At 41.4% G+C, this 24,569-nt stretch overlaps 1 protein-coding gene and 1 non-coding gene across 8 annotated transcripts in view; both read left to right on the top strand.

The window, feature by feature from the left end:
- Positions 1–24,569, top strand: part of CNOT1 (CCR4-NOT transcription complex subunit 1) — a 76,231-nt gene that overhangs the window by 15,861 nt on the left and 35,801 nt on the right. For 3 of the 7 annotated variants that reach the window (XM_077310244.1, XM_077310247.1, XM_077310243.1), the window contains exons 4-19: positions 6,821–6,919; positions 8,416–8,484; positions 9,318–9,372; positions 10,634–10,837; positions 12,764–12,932; positions 13,337–13,463; positions 14,782–14,892; positions 15,292–15,462; positions 15,845–15,972; positions 17,787–18,027; positions 19,718–19,837; positions 20,979–21,101; positions 21,482–21,633; positions 22,495–22,645; positions 23,679–23,880; positions 24,286–24,429. In XM_077310244.1, the coding sequence (XP_077166359.1) occupies positions 6,821–6,919; positions 8,416–8,484; positions 9,318–9,372; positions 10,634–10,837; positions 12,764–12,932; positions 13,337–13,463; positions 14,782–14,892; positions 15,292–15,462; positions 15,845–15,972; positions 17,787–18,027; positions 19,718–19,837; positions 20,979–21,101; positions 21,482–21,633; positions 22,495–22,645; positions 23,679–23,880; positions 24,286–24,429 (2,266 nt within the window). The remainder of the gene's footprint in view (positions 1–6,820; positions 6,920–8,415; positions 8,485–9,317; positions 9,373–10,633; positions 10,838–12,763; positions 12,933–13,336; positions 13,464–14,781; positions 14,893–15,291; positions 15,463–15,844; positions 15,973–17,786; positions 18,028–19,717; positions 19,838–20,978; positions 21,102–21,481; positions 21,634–22,494; positions 22,646–23,678; positions 23,881–24,285; positions 24,430–24,569) is intronic. The other 4 variants (XM_077310248.1, XM_077310246.1, XM_077310245.1 and 1 more) reach the window with 3 other exon arrangements.
- LOC143824114 (small nucleolar RNA SNORA50) lies at positions 22,957–23,092 on the top strand. Its single transcript, XR_013226697.1, has one exon. It is a non-coding gene; the product is annotated as a small nucleolar RNA SNORA50 (small nucleolar RNA).

Genomic DNA, 24,569 nt, shown 5'->3' with positions numbered 1-24,569 from the left:
AAACATATGACATTAGGACTTAGTTTTAAAAAATCATAAAGGACAGTATTTGTAACTCCATCCATGATCCCTCCTAATTAATCGTCCTAATATGGAGGACATGTCAGGTGCTGTGTCTGAGACTTTTAATCCCTTATTTGTGTGAGTGGGAAGCATTCTCAGAAGGGGTCAGAAAATCCATGCTTTGGATGATGGTGGGGAATCTGTGATATAGAACTAATGGTTTTGATTCTCATTGTTCTATGTACAAGAAAAAGCAACAAAGAAAACTGAAAAACTACATTTATATGCATCGGTATTAGGATATAGTATGGTTGTCTTTAGCAGGTTCTTTTAATTTAAAATATTACAAAGCACAGTTTTAAGCAAGCAATGCAGTGGAACAAATCAGGAAGAATTAATAGTTGTGCAGATGGTGCATCAGAGAAATGTACATTGTCAATACAGTAGCAAGAGCTGTTCTTGCACGTATAAGGAGGTTGTTGTTTCTCTTCCATACACACAAAGCAAAGTACACCAAAGACCAGTTTTATCTCTTTGTACCAAATGCTGTGAACCATGCAATTCTGAGAAACAAACTGTTAAAGTTTCTGAGAAATTGGAGTCTGCGTACTACACAAAGATGTATAAGGTCCTCCTCTTATGACAGGATCAGCCTCTTCTGCCAAAGTGATACCTCTCTGAAGTGTGTGTGAGGGTTTAGTCAGTGGAATGACTTTATTACATTGGTTGTTTTGGTCATGCATAAGGATGATGGATTGGGGCAGGGAAAGTGCCTCTGACATGTTACAGTTGCCAATTCAGAACTTCTGTATGACAGACATCTGGGTGTTCAGGCACTTTTCTTTGTTCCAAAATATGTTAAGAAGGTGCTGCATCCCATGCATCAATATTAGGATATGATATGGGGCAGAAAAGAGGGGGCAGCCTCAACATTCATTTGTCAGATACATCTTATAGATTTACTCTACTACAACAGGTTCTAATGTATGCAACAGAACAGTTTCGCAGTGATTAAGACAGGCAAGTTGAGTATTCCAGGAAAAAGCCGTCCCTTGTGTTTGTGGCAGATTAGTGTGGAATGAATCCACACTAAATCAGACCTGAATCAGACCTTTAGTCTGCCAAGGTCAGTATTGTCTACTTTGACCTGGCAACAGTTTTCTTGTGTCTCAGGTAGAGATCTTATCACCTACTACCTGATCGTTTCAACTGAAGATGCTGATGATTGAATCTGCCTCCTGATATCATTGGGAGATGCATGAAGAAATTTAACATAGTCTTCTCATGATTGACACAATGAACAATTTACAAAAGAGGTTAGAGGGGTTTTTTCCCCCTGTACACTGAAGATTTTAATTTTTTCTCATTTAAAGTGGAGGTCATTTGAACAACATCAAAAGATTAAAGTCATGGAAAAATTGCTATATAGTCCCCTGAGTTTTGTTGTTTATGTTTGGTCATCTGAAGTATAGGAATAGTTTTCTACCTACATGTAAGCAGGGAGGATGTTTTTTCGCACACAGACCCTTGGTCAGCTAATGCTTTCTTTGTGGGGCTTTATAAACCTGGCCCCATGACTATTTAGGTATGTTTAAGCTCACTGAATTGAATGCCTGATTCTGCTTAGAATAGGGCTAGGAGAGCTACAGCAACTTCTCTCTCTCAAAAAAGAAATAACTTTTTGCTCTTACTTCTGCATTCTATTTTACTCACACCAGGCAGGTAAAGGTAGAAATTTTTGTATTTAAAAAAAAACAAACTGCAATCAGGTTTGCTGCTTTACTTCCCACTGAAATGCTTTTCCAAACATGTTCTCCAGGGTGTTTCAGCAGTGGTCAATATAGGTTTAATGGGGTTTGATTCTATTTAATTTCACACAGCATTATAATATACTAGGAACAAAGCCCATTGCATTCAGGAATACAACGGGTGCTAGATTGGGTGTGTGTGTGTGTGTGGAAGAATTCAGCAGATGGCCTCTCTCCTCCCCCCAGGACCTGGACAGGCTGCAGGCTGGAGGCCCCTGGGAATGGAACTCACTGGCAGGGGCAGCTCTCATGTGGCAGGGATCTGCAGCCTTGGAGGGAAGTGGAAGGAGGAGGGGGTGGTCAGGGGTAGGGGACGGAAGGTGATTGGCTGGCTACTGGACAGACAGGCAAGCTGGTTGGAGGAGGAGGTGCTCAGGGTTGAGACAGCCACCCTGAGTGGTTGTTAAGCATTTAGTGGCACTTATTATGAGACCAGCTCCTCCTCCAACCTCTTACCAGAAATATTAAGTGGAACAGATGAAACTTCCTTACACTGAGTTGGACTATTTATCCACCTAGCTCAGGCTCATGTTCTCTGACTGGCATTGTACCTCCAGGTCTTAGCCATAGATTGTTTTCAAGCCCACTACTCAGGATCCTTTTAAGTGGGAGATGCAGGCATGTGAATCTGCATGCAAAGAGTATAGAAGCAGTGACCTCTCTTACCTGGAAGAGCTGGATTTGGAAAAAGCAGTAGATTCGAGCATTGTTGCCGTCAGAACTGTTATTCTTTAAGGTGCCAGAGAACTCCTTGTTCTTGGAATGCTTGTTGTTCCTTTTCACTGTTGTAATGTATTCTTTTTGGACAGGATTTTATGCTAAGTGTTATATTGTCCCTTTTAACAGCATAAGCATCGTGTTTATAGCAGGCTCATATATCGCATGCAAGTTTTGTGGTACAATCAAGACCCAAATGTTAATGGAGTATACTTCACAATTTTTTCTCAGTTTGTGACATACTTGGAATATTTGTTCAATATAACCCATATGAGTAGCTAAAAATAAAGATTTAATTTTTTTCACATTTTATGGAAAGTATACTTATTCAGAAAACAGGATTAAAGCTTCCTGTACATTTGCTGGGGTGAGAATAGTTGAAGGACAAACCTTTTAAAGTTACATAACCACAGCTCCAATGTAAAAATAATTTCATGTGTTCAGGATATTAAATTAGGTTGTAGATAGCAATTACAAGGCTTATTAAGAAATCCTGGTCTAGACCTAAATCAATAAGATCTCACAGCTAGAAGGGTGTGTGTGGCTGTAGCATGACTAGCAGTCTTGAATTGCAATTTGTGATGTGCCCGTTTCATGCTATTCAGTTTGTAACAAAGAATTTGTTTATTATATATTATTATATATTTATATAATGCCATCCCCGGAGGCTCAAACCTTTGTAGGGTTGCGTGGAACCATTCAACCATGATCCATTTAAGTCACAATAAATCACTTTGTCACAGAAAATATAGTGATGCCCCTATTACTTCATCAATGGACTCCATTTGAAGAAATGTCTATACAGTTGGAGACTCTTCAATGCATTCTACTGTGTTGAGAAAGAATAATAAACTGTTCACAGGCCTCTAGGAACTAGTTGTACTACGGAACAAATCTGACCTAGAAGCTAAGAACCAGTATGTAAAAGTTTTGAGAAGTAAGGAATTTCAGTCATACCAAAAGATATAACATACTTCCATAGAAGATTAGGCAATTGCAGAAAAATGTCTTTTCAGGATACCTAAAATACAAGAAGCTTATATTTGTGGCACCCCAGAACATGTTAACTGCGTGTTGGAACATGCAGGATCTATAGTGTTTATGATTCAAAAATCTATGAAGGGGGCATCAGTGGAGATGTGTATGTTTAGATGAGGAAGTTTCTGATATTTTCAAATGGTCTCCTCCTATGTCCTGATTGGCTCATTTGAAAATTTCCTGCTCTTTCTAAGCACATTTCCTCCCAGCTTGCCTCTGAAATAGACTGAATGAAGACAACAGATCAGTTAGGAACTTATCTCCCCTTTCTAAACAAATTTTGCTTCTTTTCACAAGAAAACAATTCTTTTAAGTTGCCTGATGCTTTTCATTGCATATTTAAACTCTGGCAACAAGGCAGAGTTGCTTTAAATCCTCAGGTGGAAAGATAGATTAATAATATTATATTTTATGTGGAGTCTTATTACCATGTAACCTGCTGCAAGACAGCTTTGCTGATAGTGGTCGGTAATAAATCTAATAATAATAACAACAACAATAATAATAATAAATTACTTATTGGAAGTATATGACATTTTTGAGAAAACTGTACAAATTCTACAGTCAGTCATCCAAAACTGACAGAACTGGGTACTTCTGAAGCATTGGAAACAAAACCAATAAATTTCAATATTTACTTCAAGTTTAGTGGATTGCAAGTAGGTGTCCTTGGAGAAAAACTGGAGAACTTTTTGTACTTGGCAGAAATTTCTGGAGGGCCTGGTGAAGACACACAATGTGAAAGGAGTATGGGAGTAGCTAAAATACCAAAACAGACTCTTTCTTAAATGACTGCTTTGGAATTTATAAAACCATATCTCTTTTTCAGAGGTAAAATCAAATTAAATGCCATATTTGAGCTTTGCAAGACCTGAGGTTCTCTCTAGGCTGTGCAGGAAGAATCTCACTGGGAAAACTGGAAAAACTGAGACAGTTATAAAATTCAGTTGCCTGCAAATATGCCATATTGTGAACCTATCAAGTCTCTCTAAAGTTACTACTTTAGTTCTGATTTTTAATGTATTTTCTTGCTCACAAGAGCTAGGAATCTTTCAGGATCACATTGCAGGAGAATTACAGACAAATTCCTATCACTCATTTTCTTCTCTGTTAAGTAAACATTTTTGGTGTTCAGGATGGCGAGTAACATGGAATCTGCTAGCAAATCAGGAGTGTTTTCCTTTTCTAACTGTCTTGCCTGAATTTAGCTTTGTAGACTTGATAAAAAACAAATTGAAACAATAATGGAGTCAGTTTGATATGACTAACTCACTGGGTTTGGGAGCACATGGAGAGCTGCTGTCATGGGTGGCAGGTTCCAAGATGAATGATGGGAAAGTTTTCAGTAAGCCCCCATCTTCCACTAGGGAGTTCCAACACACACACCCTAGTGGTGGGTTTCCACTGCTCTGCCATTGGAGTTGAAGTGACCCAGCAGGCAGCACAGCAGGTATCAAGTGGCATATTTTAATGAGAAACCTTGAGGTGCTGAAGAAGATGACTTCTTCCAGACTTCACCATTGTGTCTGAGAGGCATATTATTGGAAGGTTGGTGATAACGTGGAATGGCCTGCTACTGCTTCTCCGTGTTAGAAAAATAGACAGCACAGCTATGGTGTGACTTCATATGCATATTATTTTAAACATGTCAGCTGCTTTCCCAACCATGCCCTTCATGCTTAAGTTGTGTACCTGTAACTGACAAGAAATGTCATCCTTGCACATTTCTTCATCTTGTTGACTTCTATGGTGCAATTATTCAATCTGTATCTTAAGTAGAGTAACAATCCATATCTTAAGTACAGTTGACACAGCACATGTTGTCAGTATCATAAGGACAGGTTTTTAAAAAAAGTAGATTTAAAGAATATTTCACAGTAAAAATATTGGGTTCCTATGGTATTTAAAGGCAAGCACAACTTATTTATGTCTACTTAATTCTCACTTTTCTACAAAACATCATTTAAAGCATCTTTATCTTGTACATTTCCTTCCCCCCTCCATTTCTCAATCTCCATTGAGGGATTTCTGAATTTTCCAGTGCCCATTCATTAAAAAGGCAAATTGCTGTGTACTGCTCATTGATCCCTAGTGCGGCACCCTTGAAATATCTCACCTGTGTCTTCTAGATCAGGCATCATAAATAAAGGGGGTGGGTCATGGAAAGTCCTGTACCCCTGTCTCCTGTGACTTTTTGAAACTGCTACATAAGACCCAATGTCATCAGAAGCTGGTACCTGGAAATGCACATATTTCAGGCTGTCTGGGGAGATTTGGACATTCATGCAATAACATTTTAAAGCAGCCAATAGAAATCCTGCATCTATTAAAACAGCTGCTGGGCCAACAACATGTTTCCAGAAACTTGCTTTAATCATAAGAGCAGTGGCCTTTGCCTGCTAGGAATTTACCATCCAAAAGCCTTCCTAGAAACTAATATCTGAGGAAATTGGATTAAGCATTTGGAGGTTGTAAATCACTTTAGAGGGAATTTCAAAGAGGAGAGCTGCATTGTAGGTGGCCTATCTCTTCATTGTTCTTGTTCTGCTTCCACAAACAAGGGAACAACAAGCAAGGCCTCTGCAGGTAAAAGCATACAGGGGGAACTGTAAATGCAACGCAAGGTTCTTCTGTTTGGTTTAACTCACTTGGTGCACAAATGATGCGTAAAAGAGATGGATTGCTGTGTGCATTGCTCATGACTTCATCAGCATTGTACAGAAAAACTATTTAGAAGTAAGAAAACTAGCGCCAACAACTCTGAATATGCTGAAGACCAGCAAGGATGAGAATCACGCTTGAACTTCTTTCTCAGTTATGCCTCTTTGAAAATGTTATGTTAGAATTCCATGTTCTCATGCTGTGTGTTTACATTTAAGTACCTGAGAAATGGGATTCTGCTCTTTTGCAACACTGCACACTGTGGTTTGCCTTTATTTTCTGGAAAGAAGGGGAGATTCATAGTCTAACTTCCAGTCTGTTGTTTGAATTATGTAACCATAGCAATGTTTACTTGTACTGGGCATGTCCATATTGACCCAAACTTGTGCACCCAGTTCATCTTGTTGCAAGGCTAGTCAGACCTGTTTGGTCAGTATTCCAGTTTCTAGTGTTGATGAGAAAGTATTTATAAATGCTAAGATAGATTAGGCATCCTCTGGACCTGGCTTTTGTGTTTTCTGCAGAAGTGTACTGAACCAAGTGTTTCATTGTGTTCAGTTGCCCTTGCTATAGAAGTCTCTTTCTTTTCTCAGACTCAGTTTCTGATCCAGGAGTGCGCATCACTGATTACGAAACCAAACTTTATTTCGACGCTGTCCTATGCTATTGAAAACCCTTTGCACTACCAGAAGGTTTGTATACACTTCGTATGGGATTGGTGGTATGCAAGTGAATTAAAGAAAAATCCTGAAATGTAAACCTGACTACATTGATCTAACTAACCAAAATGTAAAGGGGTATTTATTAAGTATTGTAAGTGTCCTAGGTCCCAGGAGAGTTGAGAACTATTGCTGGATATGGAAGTTCAGGTCAACTCGAGACACCATTATTGTTATAACCAAATTAGAGAAAATGTAGCTAAATACGAAAAGGGAAATACTGTAGAAGCTACAGCTATCAGGCTTTTGGAAATCACTAAGGTTCACAGGTGTCAATTTTGTTCAGTTTTAGTCCCAACTATAAAAGGTTAGAGTGTTAAATCACTGCCTTAAAACATAAAACCCAACGAGTTAAATAGAATACATCCTTAAATTTGACTGCTGTGGCCATAGGATGGTAGCTGAGGCATTCCATTGTTCAGGGGTATCAACTGAGAGTCCACCTCTGCACTCTCATCCAGTACCAATTTAATGCTTCAGTTGTACATTTTAGAGCCTTCTCGTAACTGTTGAAAGATCACTGTATGGGATAATTTCATGCAACTGGGTTTCTATGTTGAACCGAGCCTAGAGGATTGCTGTGAGTTGGGTACTGATAATTCGTTGCCTAGTGTAACAAACATCTGATGAACTCACTTTTCAGGAAGTAGTTCAGTGTATTTAGTATCAGCTGAGAAGTAGGCTGTCCCCTCCTTCTGGTTATTAGGTCACTGGGATCCAGGTCAGTCAAGGTACATGCTTCCAGCCCCACAGTGAGAAAAAGAAAAAACCTGTGAGACTGCTTGATCTGGTTTAGATGGAACAGGACAGATAGAGCTGCATTTCTCCCCTCTTGATGGCATTAGACCATGTTGCAGAATGATCTTACCAAGCAGCCTCATAATGCAGGCTGAAGAGGCTTCCTTGTTTCAATTCCTGGGCAACTTTGGTACCACTGCAGGAAATTTAGGCAGCCAAGGGATTAGTTTACCAACAGTCACTTAAAAGTTTGGAAGCAGAGTAAAAATATTGTGAGTCAATTTTCTTAGCCTATCCTGGCCTTCAGGCTTTATTGCAAGTGTCCAGATCCTTCTGTGAGGTCGGTCAGTCATTCATATAAAGATTGCAAATGGCAGATACTTGGTTGACCACCATGACAGGAACATAGTACTTGAACTCCTAAATAGACACAGCACCATTCAAGAGCTATGCTAAACCTGAGTGCTTCTCATATACTTTTTGATCATAATTCTAAACAAACAGAGAGCTTGCATGTGGCTTGTAGAAATGCTATTAATTTGGGAACAGGTGTTTGAAAGAAGATGGGACATACTGCTCATAAGATGCAGACACTTGTTGTATTTGTTCTGTAGAAGTAATCTGCTGCAGAGCCATTTGCTTTCTGGAATAGTTTGTTTCCTTATTACACAATGCACTGTGTTTGAGTTGCGAATTTCACCAGCTCATATGTGCTCTTTTTTTCTTTTCAGAGTCTTAAGCCATCACCTCATCTATTCACTCAGCTGAGCAAAGTTATCAAATTAAGCAAGGTTCAAGAGGTGGGTTTTTAGTTCCATATGAACATTCTAAGTTTCTGTCTAGGGGTTGATAACTTGGCAGTCCTGTGGGTAGGATCTAATCTAGCAGTTCTTCTGAGATTCTGAGAGACTTTTAACCAGTTGAAACAAGCCATGGTGCCAGTGGGCATGAATTCCCTTTGGTTTTTATCCCTGCTTGTGTCCTAACTTATAACACATTGCTAGGCTGAACCTAGCTATCATCTCATTGACACCTGTGCTATGATCATCACCCTTTAAATCAGGGGTCGGCCCTTTTCAGCATCTGAGCACTATGGAATTATAAGTGGCTTCTGCGAGAGACACATCCAGACCCAGAATAGCTTTCGCAGGAAGTGGAGCCAAACGCAAGACTTTCCTTCTGGCTTTGCAGAAGTATCACCAAAGGGGGATATAAAGAAACAAAGGAGAGCTCAGATAACAGGAAAGGTGATAGAGAGGGGGAATGAGGAAAACCTGAAGGATCCTGGATGCTTTTTGCTCCTCTTAATCATTCAGTGGCTGCAGTTACAACTGTGGAAAACCCTTTCATTTGAATGAGGGCAGCCAGTAATAAACATTGTCTTTATAGTGACCTCACCTACTTTTTGAGAATCTCAAACACTGCATTGGCGGGACCCTGGTCCAAATCTTGATATTTTCAATTAGCAGTCTTGGTTGTTGCTTGATATTAGAGGAGGATTGGGACAGGTGACTAGGGGGTAGCCCCATGATATACATGCAGCAATTTTCCTCTAGCTGGCTACATTATGGCTGCTGACCCCTATATTATGTATGTACAATTGTGTTGTTAATTTTTTTCTAATTTTGCATAGGTTATTTTTGGCCTTGCGTTGCTGAACTCTTTCAATCCAGATCTACGAGGTTTTGGTAAGAGAAATTGCTACAGGTCTGTTTGTGTATCAAGTGGCAGTAGGACTCAGTAGCTGGATCTCCGTTCTGTGTTGCTGCTTATATTGGAAACAGAACGTTCAACATAAAACCAGAATTAGAGGGCTGGAATGGAAGAGAGTAAATCCTCAACCCAGAGAAACATGCCCTGGCCTCATTGGCCCAGATGAGAATGATCATATTCTGTAATACTGTCCTAACGATTACATTATGAAATTCTGCTCATGTAGTAAACAATCTATTCCTGGGTTTGCATGAACCCTATTTATGCCGCTCTCATCCTCTTGAAGGAAGAGTGGAATGCAGATCTTAAATAATTGGAGCATACAGCTTTCTCCACCTTACACTCTGAAATCAGTAAGAAACCAGGGAATACCCTCTCCCATTATTAGCTTTCTGGTTAGCGTTATTTCCTGCCCTTGTTTCCATCTGAGAACAGAGTGTTTTGATCCAGAATTTTTTTCCCCCAATTAAACAAGGGGCCTGTTGGCGAACTTGTTTGGTTCGAAGAGTAGCTCCCTAACCTTGAATTTCCTAGAACAGCCCATGAGTACCAGGTTGAAAGCCTTACCTTGGTATGCCAGGTTAATTCTAGCACAGTGCAGGAAGTGAGTGTTGTAGCTGGATCACTGTGAATGTGCAACGAAGATTCATTATTATTTGTTTATTATCGTCACAGACCAGAATATAAATTTATCACATAGTAAAACATTAAAAATTTTAAAAATGTTTTTTTTTTGGGGGGGGGGAGTAGAGAGAATAAAATTAGTAATTGTAAAAAAAGTTAAAGTTGTTGGATTTCCTTTCAGCAGGCTTTAATCACGTAGACACAAAATTTCGCTGTCTGTATAGAGGCTTGAGACTTCACCCATGACAAGCTCTTTGGTCCAATCTGCTTCTGTTTGGTGTAACTTCCCTTTCAGAAGGGGGTGGATAAGCTTGTTACGAACTGTGGTCTACAGGGGACAACCAAAGATGTATTCCATAGATTCCACCCCCTTTAGTGGACAGGGCGCAGTAAAGTGTTCTCAGACCAACATGTAGTCTAATGTAGGCTGGAGCTACAGAGGCTCTTGACAAGCTATTCTTGGCATGGAACTGTTGGGGCTGTGCCAAACTACTTATATGCTGATGAGAGCAGCGGGCTTGTGCTGGTTAGACAAGCCATAGAATTTATTTATTTATACTTTTTGAAAGCAATCAATTAACCATTCTTTTCCTTTCTTTTCTCTTTTTAAAGCGGCTCAATTTATTAAACAGAAGCTTCCGGATCTTCTGCGTTCATACATTGACGCAGACGTCGGTGGAAATCAAGAAGGTGGCTTCCAGGACATCGCAATAGAGATCTTGCACCTCCTCCTTTCCCATCTTCTTTTCGGGCAGAAGGGAGCCTTTGGGGTTGGACAAGAACAGATTGACGCTTTTCTCAAAACCTTACGTAGAGGTAAGTGGTGAATTTACTATACTCTTTTAAATCCCAAAGTCAAAAATTAGGGATTTTTGTGTGAGTAAACATATTGCTGGGAATCCAGAAAGTGAAAAGTGATGTTTTGTGGCTTTGCAAAGAAAATTCTAAAGTAAATGCCCGTTTCTGACATTGATATGGTAACATGTCCTCACTGGAGTTGCTACAGGGATTCTGTTCTTTAGAGCAGGGGTAGTCAACCTGTGGTCCTCCAGATGTCCATGGACTACAGTTCCCATGAGCTCCTGACAGCAAATGCTGGCAGGGGCTCATGGGAATTGTAGTCCATGGACATCTGGATGACCACAGGTTGACTACCCCTGCTTTAGAGAACAGGTTTCAGTCTAGTGATGTGCAAGTGGAAACCTAAATGGATTTAGTTCAGTTCTGCTTGCACAAGGTCATCTGCAAATCCTCCCTCCATATTATAGTGCCCCAAAATTGGTTGCACAAGGTGTTATGCAAGCAGAAACACATCTAGAATATCACTGAAATAGTTTGGAGGTGTAATAGAGGCATTCTCATTTTTTGAGGCTCAGCCATTACATCTATGTAAATTTTGAAGAAAGGAGCAGGTATTGTTTACATACTGCTGTATCCAGGCCACCTGGTCAGTTGGTGGTGGTGGCCAGGAGTGCCTTTTACCAGGATCTGTCTCCTGTGGTACATGCCCTAGATTCCTGCAATTGATGCATAGTATGTGGGATTGCCCTTGAAGAGTATCTGGAAACTACAGTTGATACATAGTGTTGAAGCCAGAACATTTACTGGAGTGGGTCATAGGGACCATATTATCTGTCTTGTTCCACCTAAATTGGCCTCCACTTTGCTTCCAAGCCCAATTCTGGATGTTGGTGTTGACCTTTAACATCCTTATCCAGCTTTGGACCAGCATTTCTTAAAGACAGCTTACTGCCATCTGAACCTACCCTGCCATTGCTATCATCTTCATAGGTCCTGCTTCAGACACACCTACCATCTGCGGCTAGATGTGTGGCAGCCCAAGAATTTGCCTTTTTTGGCTGTGACACAGAGTTAACACGTTAATTCTGCGAGGGAATTTTCCTGGTTTTGAGTTTTGTTTTAACTGTAGATTCTAATTGTTTTATACTTTTTAAAAGCTTGCTAATTGGTTTTGACTGATGCCTTGAAGGACCTAAATTGAGTAGAAAGGCGACATGACATGTTTTAATTTAAAAAGTGTGGTGGGGGAAGGAATGAGGAGTAGAGTTTATAGAACCTGCATTGGGTAGGTTAGATGAGAAGTAGTGAGTTATTAGGAAGCAATGACACTTTTAGAAATATTGGTGATACTCAAGTCCATCCAGCTGCTTTTGAACTTTCTGCACTTATGACAAGGCTTCTAGGTGCTTTATTGGACAGGTGTGCTGTGATGCATAGTTCTTAAGGGTGACCTGCCTTTTAAACAACTGTCCTGTTGGCATGTGGCTGTGGCACCAACATTAAATCCCAGAATTATTGGAGAGGGGCACAAATGCAGATTCTTGTTCAGCAAGCTTTGGGGAGAATGTTCGCTGCAGAACATTGATATAAAAAACTGCAGGATAAGTGCTAGCCAGTGTTAGTTTAAAATGAGTTGAAGTCTATTTCATTAGTGTATTGACAATCAGCATCCTCAGGGTGGGGAAAGCATAATGTGAACTGAGTCAAATGCTTAGGTGGGAAATATGTCAATTCTCATTGGATTTTCCCCCTTTTAGGGCAAAGGCTTTTACTTCCATATTTATGAATCAATAGACTTCCTATCACTTTACTGCTCATCACAAGTGTGTTGCTTTATAGCATGATTACAGACAATAAAAAGCTTTTTTTTTTTGGGGGGGGGTTCTGTGTTTCTTATGTGCTTGACTACTGTGAAATGCTAACGTTGCTCTGGGCTGTTAGATTTTCCCCAGGAACGCTGCCCTGTGGTGCTTGCACCACTCCTCTACCCTGAAAAACGGGACATTCTAATGGACAGGATCCTGCCTGATTCTGGAGGGATTGCAAAAACAATGATGGAGAGTTCTCTTGCAGACTTCATGCAGGAAGTTGGCTATGGGTTTTGTGCAAGGTATGTAGCTAACTTCACTGAGAATCAGTCTTCAGTATGAAAATCTTAAAGCACTAGACAGCTCTATCTTCTGAAAGAAAATGTGGTGTTGGTGGGGGGATATTTTGAAGGGGAGGCCTGCCATGAATTCTGTGGCAGTAAACAAACAGGGGTCACAGGTGAACGTAGTAAACAAGAAGCAGGAAAAAACGGGGTTCAGTGGTAGTTACCTACATGTAAAAAAAAAAAATTAATGGACATTCAAAAAAGGATTAGTTTACCTAATATAATTCAAAACTACCCAGGATAAGAAAATAACACAAGAGTGTCTGCAAGAGTGTCTGTTATTCAAACTAATGCAACCTACTTAAAAATCACTTATGTTGTGTGGAACAATTGCATACCAGTGTACTTTGTCTTTTCAGCGTGGAAGAATGTCGCAACATCATCACTCAGTTTGGAGTTGGAGAGGTTACAGCTGCCCAGGTAGCCAGGGTTTTGGGAATGATGGCTCGAACGCACTCAGGATTGGCAGATGGTATCCCATTACAGGTGAGTGGCTGAAGTGGTCAATGACATGAGATGTGACTGGAACTTTAGCCTGAATAAATGTTTTAATATTTTGCAATTCTAGTTGCCTTGATGTTTAGTTGCCTTGATTTAAACAATAACCAGTATGTTGGCCTCAGCAGGGGCCAATTTGTCCTTAGCACTGAGTAGGAGACTTGACTGGTCCCTGAGGCTCCTGTTTGGAACCTCATGGCATTGGATGCTAAGATGTTGAGGGTTGAGATGGCCGCACTGGCCAGGAATCGCTCTAGTGGCAAGACTTGATGCTGCTCTCATGGCTGAGTATTGGCTCTGTTAGACTGCCTACCCCCACACTGGCAACTACTAAAACATGCCAGTCATATTGGGAAGATTTCCTATGGCACAAGGTGGGAGTACAATGGAGAATGGGCTATAGCTCAGTGACAGATCATATGTTTGCCTCTAGAACTTCATTCCTCTGAAAAAGGCTCCTGGCAGAGCTGGTGAGAAACTTCACTATATCAGGCAGCTCCTTAGACTTGACTATAAATGTATTGGTTAAATGGATATACGATTTGGGAGTTGATACTTGAAGGACCTTCACACATCCCATGAAAACTGCTCATGAGATAAGAACCTCTTCTGATGCCTTGTTGTGTGCACTATTCAGAGAGGTTAGGTTAGTTAGTGGATGGAGCAATGCATTTTCTGTGGTGGTCCACAGCTTTTGGGATTTCTTACCATTAGAAGATTGCTCTGTCCTCACTTTGGGCTTTCTAGGAACTGCTGAAATCGGTTTCATCCAGACCTTTGATTTTTATGACTAGATCCTGTTTTTGTTCATTGTACTGTTTTAAGGTTGTATGATTTTAATTTATATTGAGGTGCTGGTTGGAGTTCTGTGGATTAGCTGCTGTTTTATTAACTCTTAACTGACCACTTTTATATAAAATTACTTTTTTTTCTTGCATTACTGCTGCTGTTAAGTTTGGTGTTGTGGGTTGATGTGGGTCAATAAAATGGTGGAACATTCCATTCTTTTGCTTTAGTTGTATTTTACCACGATAATTGAGTGTAAACTTGCAAATACTCTGATGAAGCAGAGTTTTAAAATGACGGTTTGATTAAGGCTTGTATAGACATATCTGGCAGCCCATCCTTAGTGTTTCCCTCTAGGACTACCAAGCAGTAATTTGCAGGCCACAGCAGTAATAAAAAGTATGAGCAGAATGCAAACTGTTCTGTTCCAGTTGCATTTGTTTCCTGATTTCCTCAATCGGTTTGTATACAATGTTAACTGATAAGAATCTGAATTCAGGCCTACCTGTTTAATTTGCAGTCCATCTCAGCTCCCGGCAGTGGAATTTGGAGTGATGGAAGAGATAAAAATGATGGAACGCAAACTCATACGTGGAATGTAGAGGTTCTGATCGATGTGCTTAAAGAACTGGTATGTTGATCTTACTGCTTGACCTCCCCGCCCCTTAAAAATTCCAAGGGCTTCTGTGATAGGTTTCCTACCGAGACGTTACTGCCATTACTGTTACTGAGATTCATTGAATTTCTTGGAAGATAAACATTTGAATCTAGGTCACTTGTACAGTTAAACTAAAGTGCACAAACTCGTTCTTTTGATATTACTTTAGAACTAGAAATCAGAAAATGCCGCCCTTACTTTCTCCATTAATGGAGAAGGTGAAAGGCTGTCTCCTCCCCCAGATAGAGCAGTGCAAAACAAAAATTGAACGTCCCTTTTTGAGTGAGAAACGGCCCTATCCTGAATATGTCAATACTTGTAGAAACCATTAGGAATGGATCAAAGTGGCATTATCTCTTATGATCTTTGCAGAACCCGAGTTTGAATTTCAAGGAGGTAACCTATGAACTAGATCACCCTGGATTTCAAGTTCGTGATAGTAAAGGCTTGCAGATCGTGGTGTATGGTGTCCAGAGAGGGCTAGGACTTGAAGTCTTTCCAGTTGACCTCATCTACAGACCTTGGAAACATGCAGAAGGCCAGGTAAATGAGCAGCATGGAAACATGCAGGTTTCCTGTCTCTTATGCCTTTGTTTCTTAACATAAAAAATTAATACTTAATATATTAGCCTTCAGCCACTGCTGGTTCTTAGTCTTTGAATGTCATCCTTTTAGTTCCTAGTGCATACAAACATTTTTCAAAGATCGTTTCTTCATTGCTGCTGCTTAGAATTCCAGCTGAAGATTATGGGTTGCCTCATTAAACCTGTCACAGCTGGAGCCAATCTAAAAGCTTTTAAGAAATTGTATGGGGGGATGAATACAGTAACACTGGGAATGAGGCTATTGTTTGGTTTGGGTGAGGAGCATGTAGTACGGCTAAAATGTTTGAAATGACTCTTCCAATGATGTCATTTTGTTGCAGCTCTCATTCATCCAACATTCCCTCATTAATCCGGAGATCTTCTGTTTTGCTGACTACCCCTGTCATACCGTTGCCACAGATATCTTGAAAGCACCACCTGAGGATGACAATCGAGAAATTGCCACATGGTAACCAGCACAATTCCCCTCCCCCTCTTCCCCCCCAAGCAAAAACTGACATCAGTATGCTGCAAAAACAAAGTATTGTTCAGGGTTGCTCTTAGTATTTCAGACAGCCTTTATTAAGAAGCGTACAAGCCTATTGTTGTTTCTCATGTGCAAGAAGGGTGTATGATGGCCACACCTGGCCAACTAATTCAGCAGGGGGAAGTTGCTGTGGACATAATGGATTTGCTAGTCTCTAAATGGTCATGTAATGAGAAAATCACCAGTAATGTCATCTCCTGGGGTTAGTAGGACAAACAGCCATGATGCTTCTGATAGCAGTTCTTTTCTGAACTGCGAATCAGGTGATATGTGGATAGGGGTGGATGATCTTGCCGCTTAGGCAAGCAATAGATGATTCTTAGCCTCGCACAACCCACCCCAGGAATTTTCTCTTTAAGAATACCCAAAGTGATTTTCTCTTTGTGCATCTAAAGGTCTCAGGTTGAAATAAATATTGCTAGTCTCCAGGTACTACTATAGTTCTGTTTAAATTAGGTGGCTTTTTCATCTTTTCCAGCTCAACTCCTCTGCTTATAAATATTCATATTTACCTGTTCCTCAAATGTAATTATTAGGGGTTTGCAAGGGGGGGAAATTGTGTTTCGTTCTTTTATTGGGCCCCAACAATATCTGTTTCCCGAATGCCAGTATTGGTGTGGCATTTGGATTCAGTCAATATTTAGGATTCCCAAATTTTAGGGTGTCCATTAGACCCTGTGGGGACCATTAAAGGCAGTGACAAATGTGTTGAGGTAGAGGCACCAAATTTGCAGCATAGGTGCTGGCGCCTCTCCACACACACAACCATCAGACCAAAGGAAGTAACAGAAGCAATCCGAACTACAAGCTTATGAAACTAGAACATACCAAAACCTAGCCAAAAGGAACCCCGCCCTCACCTCCCCCCCCCCCCCCCCAAGACCACAGTAGAAAGTCTTTCAGGCAACAGGAGTCAGGCTCAGAGAAGTAGGTGAAGCCAAAAGCAGTGCACACTTTCCAGAGCTCTCTCAGCAATAGAATCTAGCTCAGCCAGGACTCTTCCATTTATGTTCTGCCCACAAACAGAAGAATTTCATAAAACCACACATTTCTGTGATTGGCTCTATCTCTCCATAAGGTGTTTTTGCCATTGGCCTGCCGAAATGCCATTTCCCCCTCTTGTTGCTCTGGAAACTAGAGCAAAACGCAGGAAAGAGTCCTAATGGAGAGAATTGAAAGGTCTCTCTGCAGCCCTTTAAACATCTCCACTGCCAGCTATTGAATGTAGCTTAATATACTATGGGGGTGGGGGTGGAAAAATTCGTCTTAATTTGGGATTAAATATGCCGGTAGCTGGTCGGATTCTCTAATCTGAATTCGGTTTTTAAAATACTGGTAAGGTATTTTTTCTGCTTGGATACCCCTGAATACATACCCCTAGTAATTATTTCAAGCATCATTCCAGAACTTTTTTTGGTAAATAAAAGAGTTAGCTATATGACACAGTTGAATTGTTCATTCTTTCTGATTGTGGGCATGCTCACAGGCTAGAATAGCATGCAGAATGTGTGAAAATAACTCCTGTGACCTTCCCACCACCTGTCTGAAATCTTAGCCATTCTTTGACTGGGCTTCCTAATGGCTTACAGAAAAAAGGATTCTTGCACACCTGCATTTAGAAGGCACCCATAGCTTGTGTAACTCATCTGATAACTCTGTTGGCCAATTCCAGTGTAGGCATCAAGCAGGGGTTCTGTCAGCCAGCTAACATGGCTGGGTTTCTTCCTTTTTGCTAGGAAGAGCCTGGACTTGATAGAGTCGCTGCTGCGTTTGGCAGAGGTGGGACAGTATGAACAGGTCAAACAACTCTTCAGCTTCCCTATCAAGCACTGTCCAGATATGTTGGTATTAGCCTTACTTCAGATCAACACTTCGTGGCACACTTTGCGGCATGAACTAATCTCCACGCTAATGCCTATTTTCCTTGGCAACCATCCAAATTCTGCTATCATCTTGCATTATGCATGGCACGGACAGGTAAGTGCATTTATACATGAGATCTTCCTTTGGCAGCAGAGACATCCTTCACCCTTCCTTATTGTGTTTTCTTTGTCTCTACACTGTGCTTTGGACAAAGGGTGTGAAGCAAATGTATTTAGTGTTAATTCCTTTGTGATCAGGGTTACAGAGGAGTGCTTTTAAGGCTAAGATCTGCTGGCTGTAGTATTTAAGAGCAGTGGAGGTGTAGGAGTGGCTAACCAAAGATTTGCAGTTTACCAGCAAAGCAAAGCTGTGTTTTTCACCTGACTCAGAAAATGTGGAAGCAATCTGATGTTACTACCTAGGATATGTAGTGAATAAAAGTGGGGGCAAGCTAACTGAGGTGGAGACTGGCAGTTGCTGTATCCATGCTGCATTTCCCTGGTAGGTATAGTATGGTAGGTGCATGTACTTCTTACTGCTTTTGTGCCAGAACAGGAGAGTACACGCCTTCACTGTTTATAGATCAGATGAAAACCAGAGCTGAGCTTCATTGGTATGTGTTCCATTGAGCTTCCTGACTACAAAGATTGCAGTACTGCGCCCCTTGTCATGTGTTTGCCTCTTGAACTAGGAAATAAGTGCTGCTCAACCCAGAAGATCAATAAACTACATGGTTTGTTAGGCAAAAATTCTTCTGAATGTGAAGGGATTTAAATATGAAAGAGGAACGTAGAAATTATTTCTAAATTATTGATTGGAATCGGTGTTGGGGTAGAAATTTACCTTCCTCCCATATCAGCCATGGAAAAAGCAAATTCCTACAATTCAATCTGTAGAGATGAAGTCTCTCATTTCTTCTCTACAGAGTGAAACTTGGATTTTCTTTTGACATACGACTGACATGGGTAGTAAATATTTGAGAGGCATATGTATTGGTACCATTCAGCCCTTCTATGGGTTCAGTCCCTCTTCACAAGTGAGAAGTGTTCCTTTATTCTTAGAAGATGGTCCTCTGGCTGGGTGGGCATGCCGAAGGTGAAGAAGTGCAACTCATGGCTCTTTATCAGACTCTGAGTCTGATCCTGGATGCCTCCTTATCCATGGAAGCCCGGGTCACAAATGCTGTTTACTTGGTAGTATGTCATCTCCACCAAGCTCAACAACTAGTACCTTACCAATCAGCACCTGATCTAGCCACAGTAATCCATGCAACAGTCACTTCCAGGCTAGACTACCATAACTTGCTGTACCCAGTGCATTCTTCTTGCTTTGCTTTCCTTTCTCCAGAGTTAGTTCGTTAACAGAATTGGTGGTAAATTTCTGGTGTTTCAAATAGACCAAGCCAAAGAGTCTTGGTTCACAGAAATGAAGGCAGTACTGTCATAGTTGTTGGGGTGCAGGGCAGGCTAAGTACTCTTTGACCACATAACAAGCTTGGGATCTGGAGAAGCAGGCCTGTCCTCTTGTGGTTCTCACAATGGTTGGAAGGACTGGGTCAAGCTGGCTTCTTGGGGAGATGGGAGAATTAGAGGGTCTTGGGGCTGGGGGAAGAAAAAATTGAATTGGAGATCAAGAGGCTGAAACCTGTTTCCACCCCAGCCCTTCAAATGAAATTTGATTTTGAATACTATTTAGCTTGCTGCTGCAGTGAGAGCGCTGTAAGGGAGCTGTCCTGCATTCTCAAAGATACTCTTTTAAGAGAACACTTCTCTAAGTCCTCACATTCCGATATTGATTCCTTTAGGGCCAGTCTCCTTCAATTCGCCAACTCATCATGCATGCAATGGCGGAATGGTACATGAGAGGGGAGCAATACGACCAGGCCAAATTATCACGTATCCTAGACGTTGCCCAAGACTTGAAGGTGAGTCTTATCTTTTATTGTTGCATGGGTGAGTTGACTCCAGTGTTGGCATTAGTGCAGTGTACTAGGATTTGTTTTGTCTGGAGTGGGAGAGACGAGGAAAGGGGAAGCAGTTGGAACAGAAACGTGTCTTTTTCTGCTTAATGCGCTTTCAACAACATGCTGTCACCAACCGCATGTTTGTGTTTACAAAACAAGTGAGGTACTTGCCCACAGATAATTGGTTTCTGGAACTTCATTGCCCTGGATCAGCTTCGTAGATTCTAAGACGTTTCCAAGTATCACCATGTTGTTTCCATTTTTAATGACAATGAGCACGGGGGTGTTGTAACTTAGCTGCTAGTGATGTTACTGGGTCAGCCTTCATAGTAAAACTCAAAAGAACAAGTTCAACTTTCAGTAGAGAGAGCATAATTTCCGCCCTACTGTTGCTTGTTTATTGAAAGCAACCTAGATGTTGCTAAATGGTGCCAGCAGCACGTTGGACAATGGCGGATATATTCCCAAACTCTGTGACTGCATCATTAATTTTATGATCAATTGCGGGCCCATCTAAAATGAACAGAGGCGCAAACTAGCAGTTCTATGCAGTGGCTTGTGACACAGTATCTGTCACATTTATAGTACGACTATCCCTGAAATGTCCATGGACAGGAAGTATTTGGGTTTCCAGTGCTGGGATTAGGAGCTTGCAGTTCCTTGGGCAAGGAGAGGGATTGTCTGAGTGCTGCTTTGGGTAGGCAGTTTTCTTGCCATATTTGTGTCTGAAGGAGGACTGAAACCAGGGTGACAGGGTTAGCTCAGCAACAGTACTCGTAGGGACGGATGTGAACTGTACTTGGAAGTTACTTCAGTCCAGAGTGGTGGGTGAAAACTGAGGAATGACACAAGCTGCTGATCATCCTTTCTCTCTGTTCTGTTTGTGTTTTTGCCTCTCTTCCCTCTCTCTCCTCAGCCAGTATGTAGATTGGGCAGTTTTGTACATTTTCAGTAGCATTTTTCCTGACTTTGTTCTCAGAGTGTGACAATGTTAGGAATTGGCCAGTACAGAGAGGCACAGTGGTGGGAAGATGGGCTGGGGGGCTAAGCAGAGCTTGGCCTTGATACTTTGACTAGCAGTCTTCTAACTCTCTTTCTTCAGGCGTTGTCAATGCTGCTAAATGGTACTCCATTTGCCTTTGTTATTGACCTTGCTGCACTTGCCTCTCGACGGGAATACCTCAAACTAGACAAATGGCTCACAGATAAAATTCGAGAGCATGGGGTAAAGCAGGATTTTCTTAATTATTTCTTCCTTTCTCTCTCTCTCTCTCCTTTTTATTTTGGGTGGTAATGGTTGTCCTGAAGTCCCGGCATGCACTTCTGGGTGTAAACATCTGAATTAATGCTTTATGGGTTGGATCCAACCAGTTTTTCTGCTGGTAAAAATGGATGTTAATCATTGGCCGGTAAAAATGGCTATGAACCATGGGAACTCCTTGAAAAAAAGCCACGTAGTAGTACCAGTGGTCTAGTAAGGAAGGGAGTTGGGTGAAGTTGAATAATAAGAAAGCTGGCTGGAGCTAACCCATTTTTTAAAATCTTGTTTTTAAAATATTGGTGGGTGTGTGCAGCCAACTAAAACTTGAATTTTTCTTCCCTTAGGAACCATTCATCCAAGCCTGTATGACTTTCTTAAAAAGGAGATGCCCTTCTATCTTGGGTGGCCTTGCCCCAGAGAAAGACCAACCAAAAAGTGCTCAGCTTCCTCCAGAGACGTTGGCAACTATGTTGGCTTGTTTGCAAGCTTGTGCAGGGTATGGAGATAATAATTTTAAGCCAGGAGATTCCCAGTTCAGATCTTCGCTGAAACTTGTGATCTTGGAATGGAGGACCAATATCGTCCTGTGTAATCTAATGGGTGGCAGCTTCCTCCTTCTCCCCCCTCCCCAATCTTTCCCAACAGATGCCCTAGATTGGTGGTTGGACCATGGCCTTCTTTGTGCAGAGCATGTGTCCTGCCATTGAGCCAAAACCCTAATAAGCCATTAGATGGGACTGGGACCTGTTTTGTATTGTTGGCAAACTCACATGATGCTATTGTGCTGGCGATGCAGCTGCTGAGAAGCATTAAGTTGTTGTGCATGGATAGCTCCTGATTATTTTGATTCTGGTTCTTGCCTTCAGCGTACTGAATGGCTTGGGGCCAGGGTACTTGAAGGACTGTCTCTTCCCCTATTGCCTGATCTGCCTTGCAAGCCCTGCTTTCTGTGCTCCTGTCTTCACAGGCAAGGCAGGTGGTGACTGGAGTCATTTTCAGGAGTGGCACCTTGCCTTTGGAATGCCCCTTCCTTTTGAGGTTTGCTGGGCATGTATGTTGCTTTCTTTTAAGCACCAGACCAAAACCATTCTGTTCGCACAAGCCTAACTGAAACCCTTCATCAGGCAGCATAGCACTAGGGTAAATCCAGAGGGTAAATGAAAGGTTGAGCAAGGGTTTTTTCCTGATTGTGCAGTTCTGGTCTGGGAAGGCAGGGAATTCTTTCTTTGATGTCAGAAGACTGGATCTGATTTCCAACCAGGAATTGGTTTTGTCTCTGCTGTAAAAATTGATCTAGGTGCACCAGAAAGAATTCTTATCTACCATAAGTAAAGAGTTCCTCTTTTTTCTCTCTCAGAAGTGTCTCACAAGAGCTGTCAGAAACTATTCTCACCATGGTAGCCAACTGCAGCAACGTCATGAACAAAGCTAGGCAGCCACCACCTGGAGTTATGCCCAAAGGACGTCCACCCAGTGCTAGCAGTCTGGATGCCATCTCTCCTGTACAGGTCAGTTGGATGCAGATGTTGACAGCCTAATGATGGGAGGTGCTGCTTACATCTCTGCAACACAAGTCCTCTTGTCTGAAGAATCTAAATAGAAAATGCATGAACGAGTATATATTCCCTATTAGAATAAATTCCACGTTGGCTTCTTTCCCAAACGTTAACTAGAAACTAGTCCAAGAGTGTTTACAAAACAATAAAATAGTTTCAACTGTCTTGAAGCTGAAGTTTAGGTGGTCGGGAGTAGTAAAACCAAGTTAAGTTCATACTAAACCAACATTCTTTACTTTTGTGAATGTTAGACTTTGAGGCTTAAGCACTGCCTTTGAACCTGATGTGTCTTGTTTGTAGCTTCTCGGGCCAAGCAACAGTGCTAGAGCATAAGGACTTGTTATAACTGGGGCGCTTCAGCTCTCAACTGAACTGCTCTTTTAAGAACAAGGTACATTTCAGTTACTCCCTGCCACTCATTACCCCTTCCTCTTCCAGGGAGACTTGCTTTAGCAAATATATTCAGGGCAGGATTTTATTGTTTTTGTATTCTTTCTAAAGATTTGTCAGCCTCATTCTGCCAAATTGCAGATGAATCAGGCAGTATCTCAACGGTAGAAGCAGAATGTGGTTGAGAATAACTACAGTGGTAAACTAGTACAATAGCAAAGCCTTCTTCAGTCTGGAGCATTGAGGGATTTTTTCCCCCCTTCTGTCAAGATTCTGGCCAAGATGTTGTACAACTGAGCAGTCGCATAGTATCCTTATTAGAATAATACTGTGCAATAAAAACTCAAAAGGTTGTATGTATTTTAGTTAATGTTAAAATTCATATAGAAATCTGTTGTCTTATATGCAGCATGATGTTGGAGTATACCTAGAAACCTAGGTAGCAGACCCCCAAGAAATGTGTAGGTTAGATCTGTAGTTCTGATAACGTAAATTATTAGATTTCTTGGGAGTGATCTGAATAAAGCTGTCAACCATTAAATACTTGTGGAAAATATCAGGTTATGGCTGTTCTTAACATGCATTTTGTCCTCAGATCGACCCGCTTGCTGGGATGGCATCTCTTAGTTTAGGTGGTTCAGCGGTCCCGCATACACAGAGTATGCCCGGTTTTCCTCCAAATCTGGGTTCAGCCTTTAGTACTCCTCAGTCACCAGCAAAAGCATTTCCTCCACTTCCTGCACAAAACCAGAACACACCTTTTAGTGGAATTGGTGGACTCTCATCACAGCTTCCAGGTATTGTTCTGTGAAGGGACTGGAGCTCATGGAAGGAACTCTGCTAGTCTTTCTGTAGTCCAGTTCAGGGTTCCAGTGTCCTTGCTTTCTGTTTGGTCATTGGGTTAACTGCATGTGCAGTTTTGATTTGTAAATTATTAGATTTCGAGGGACTGTTGTGAATAAAATTGTCAACTGTTAAATTGTGCCATTTATGAAATACTTTGTAGAATGTTAAATCGCTGTACTTTGACACTTAAATTTGCCAGTTACAGAAGCAGCAAAAGCCACCTGTCGTTTGGCTTCTAATATATAGCCGTAGGTTTCTTGTCTAGCATATTGCCATATTGACTTCTGTCTGTGGACATAAGAAAGCCAGTGGTTGCACCTACAAAAATGAGACCATTATTTTGTGTTTGTCCTCAGTTGGTGGTCTTACAACAAGTAGTCTGGGTATAGGAACTGGGGCCCTCGCCCTCCCTGCGGTGAATAATGACCCCTTTGTGCCAAGGAAACTGAGCACATCAGGATTGAACCAGCCTACATTCCAGCAGAGTAAGATGAAACCTTGTAAGTGGTAGTGTTGTCTGATTGTGAAGTGTGACTGTGGTGGTGTGTAGCAAATCTGGGTGTTCTCTCCTCCCTCCCCTTCCTCCTCTCCCACCCAAAGAGTGGTGGCGGCAGCTTCATCCTGGGTAGTACCTGTTTTT

This window comes from Paroedura picta, chromosome 14, assembly GCF_049243985.1.
Source record: "Paroedura picta isolate Pp20150507F chromosome 14, Ppicta_v3.0, whole genome shotgun sequence".
Classification (NCBI taxonomy): Eukaryota; Metazoa; Chordata; class Lepidosauria; order Squamata; family Gekkonidae; genus Paroedura; species Paroedura picta.
Note: the sequence above shows the minus strand (reverse complement) of the source record. Positions and strands in the feature narration are given on the sequence as shown.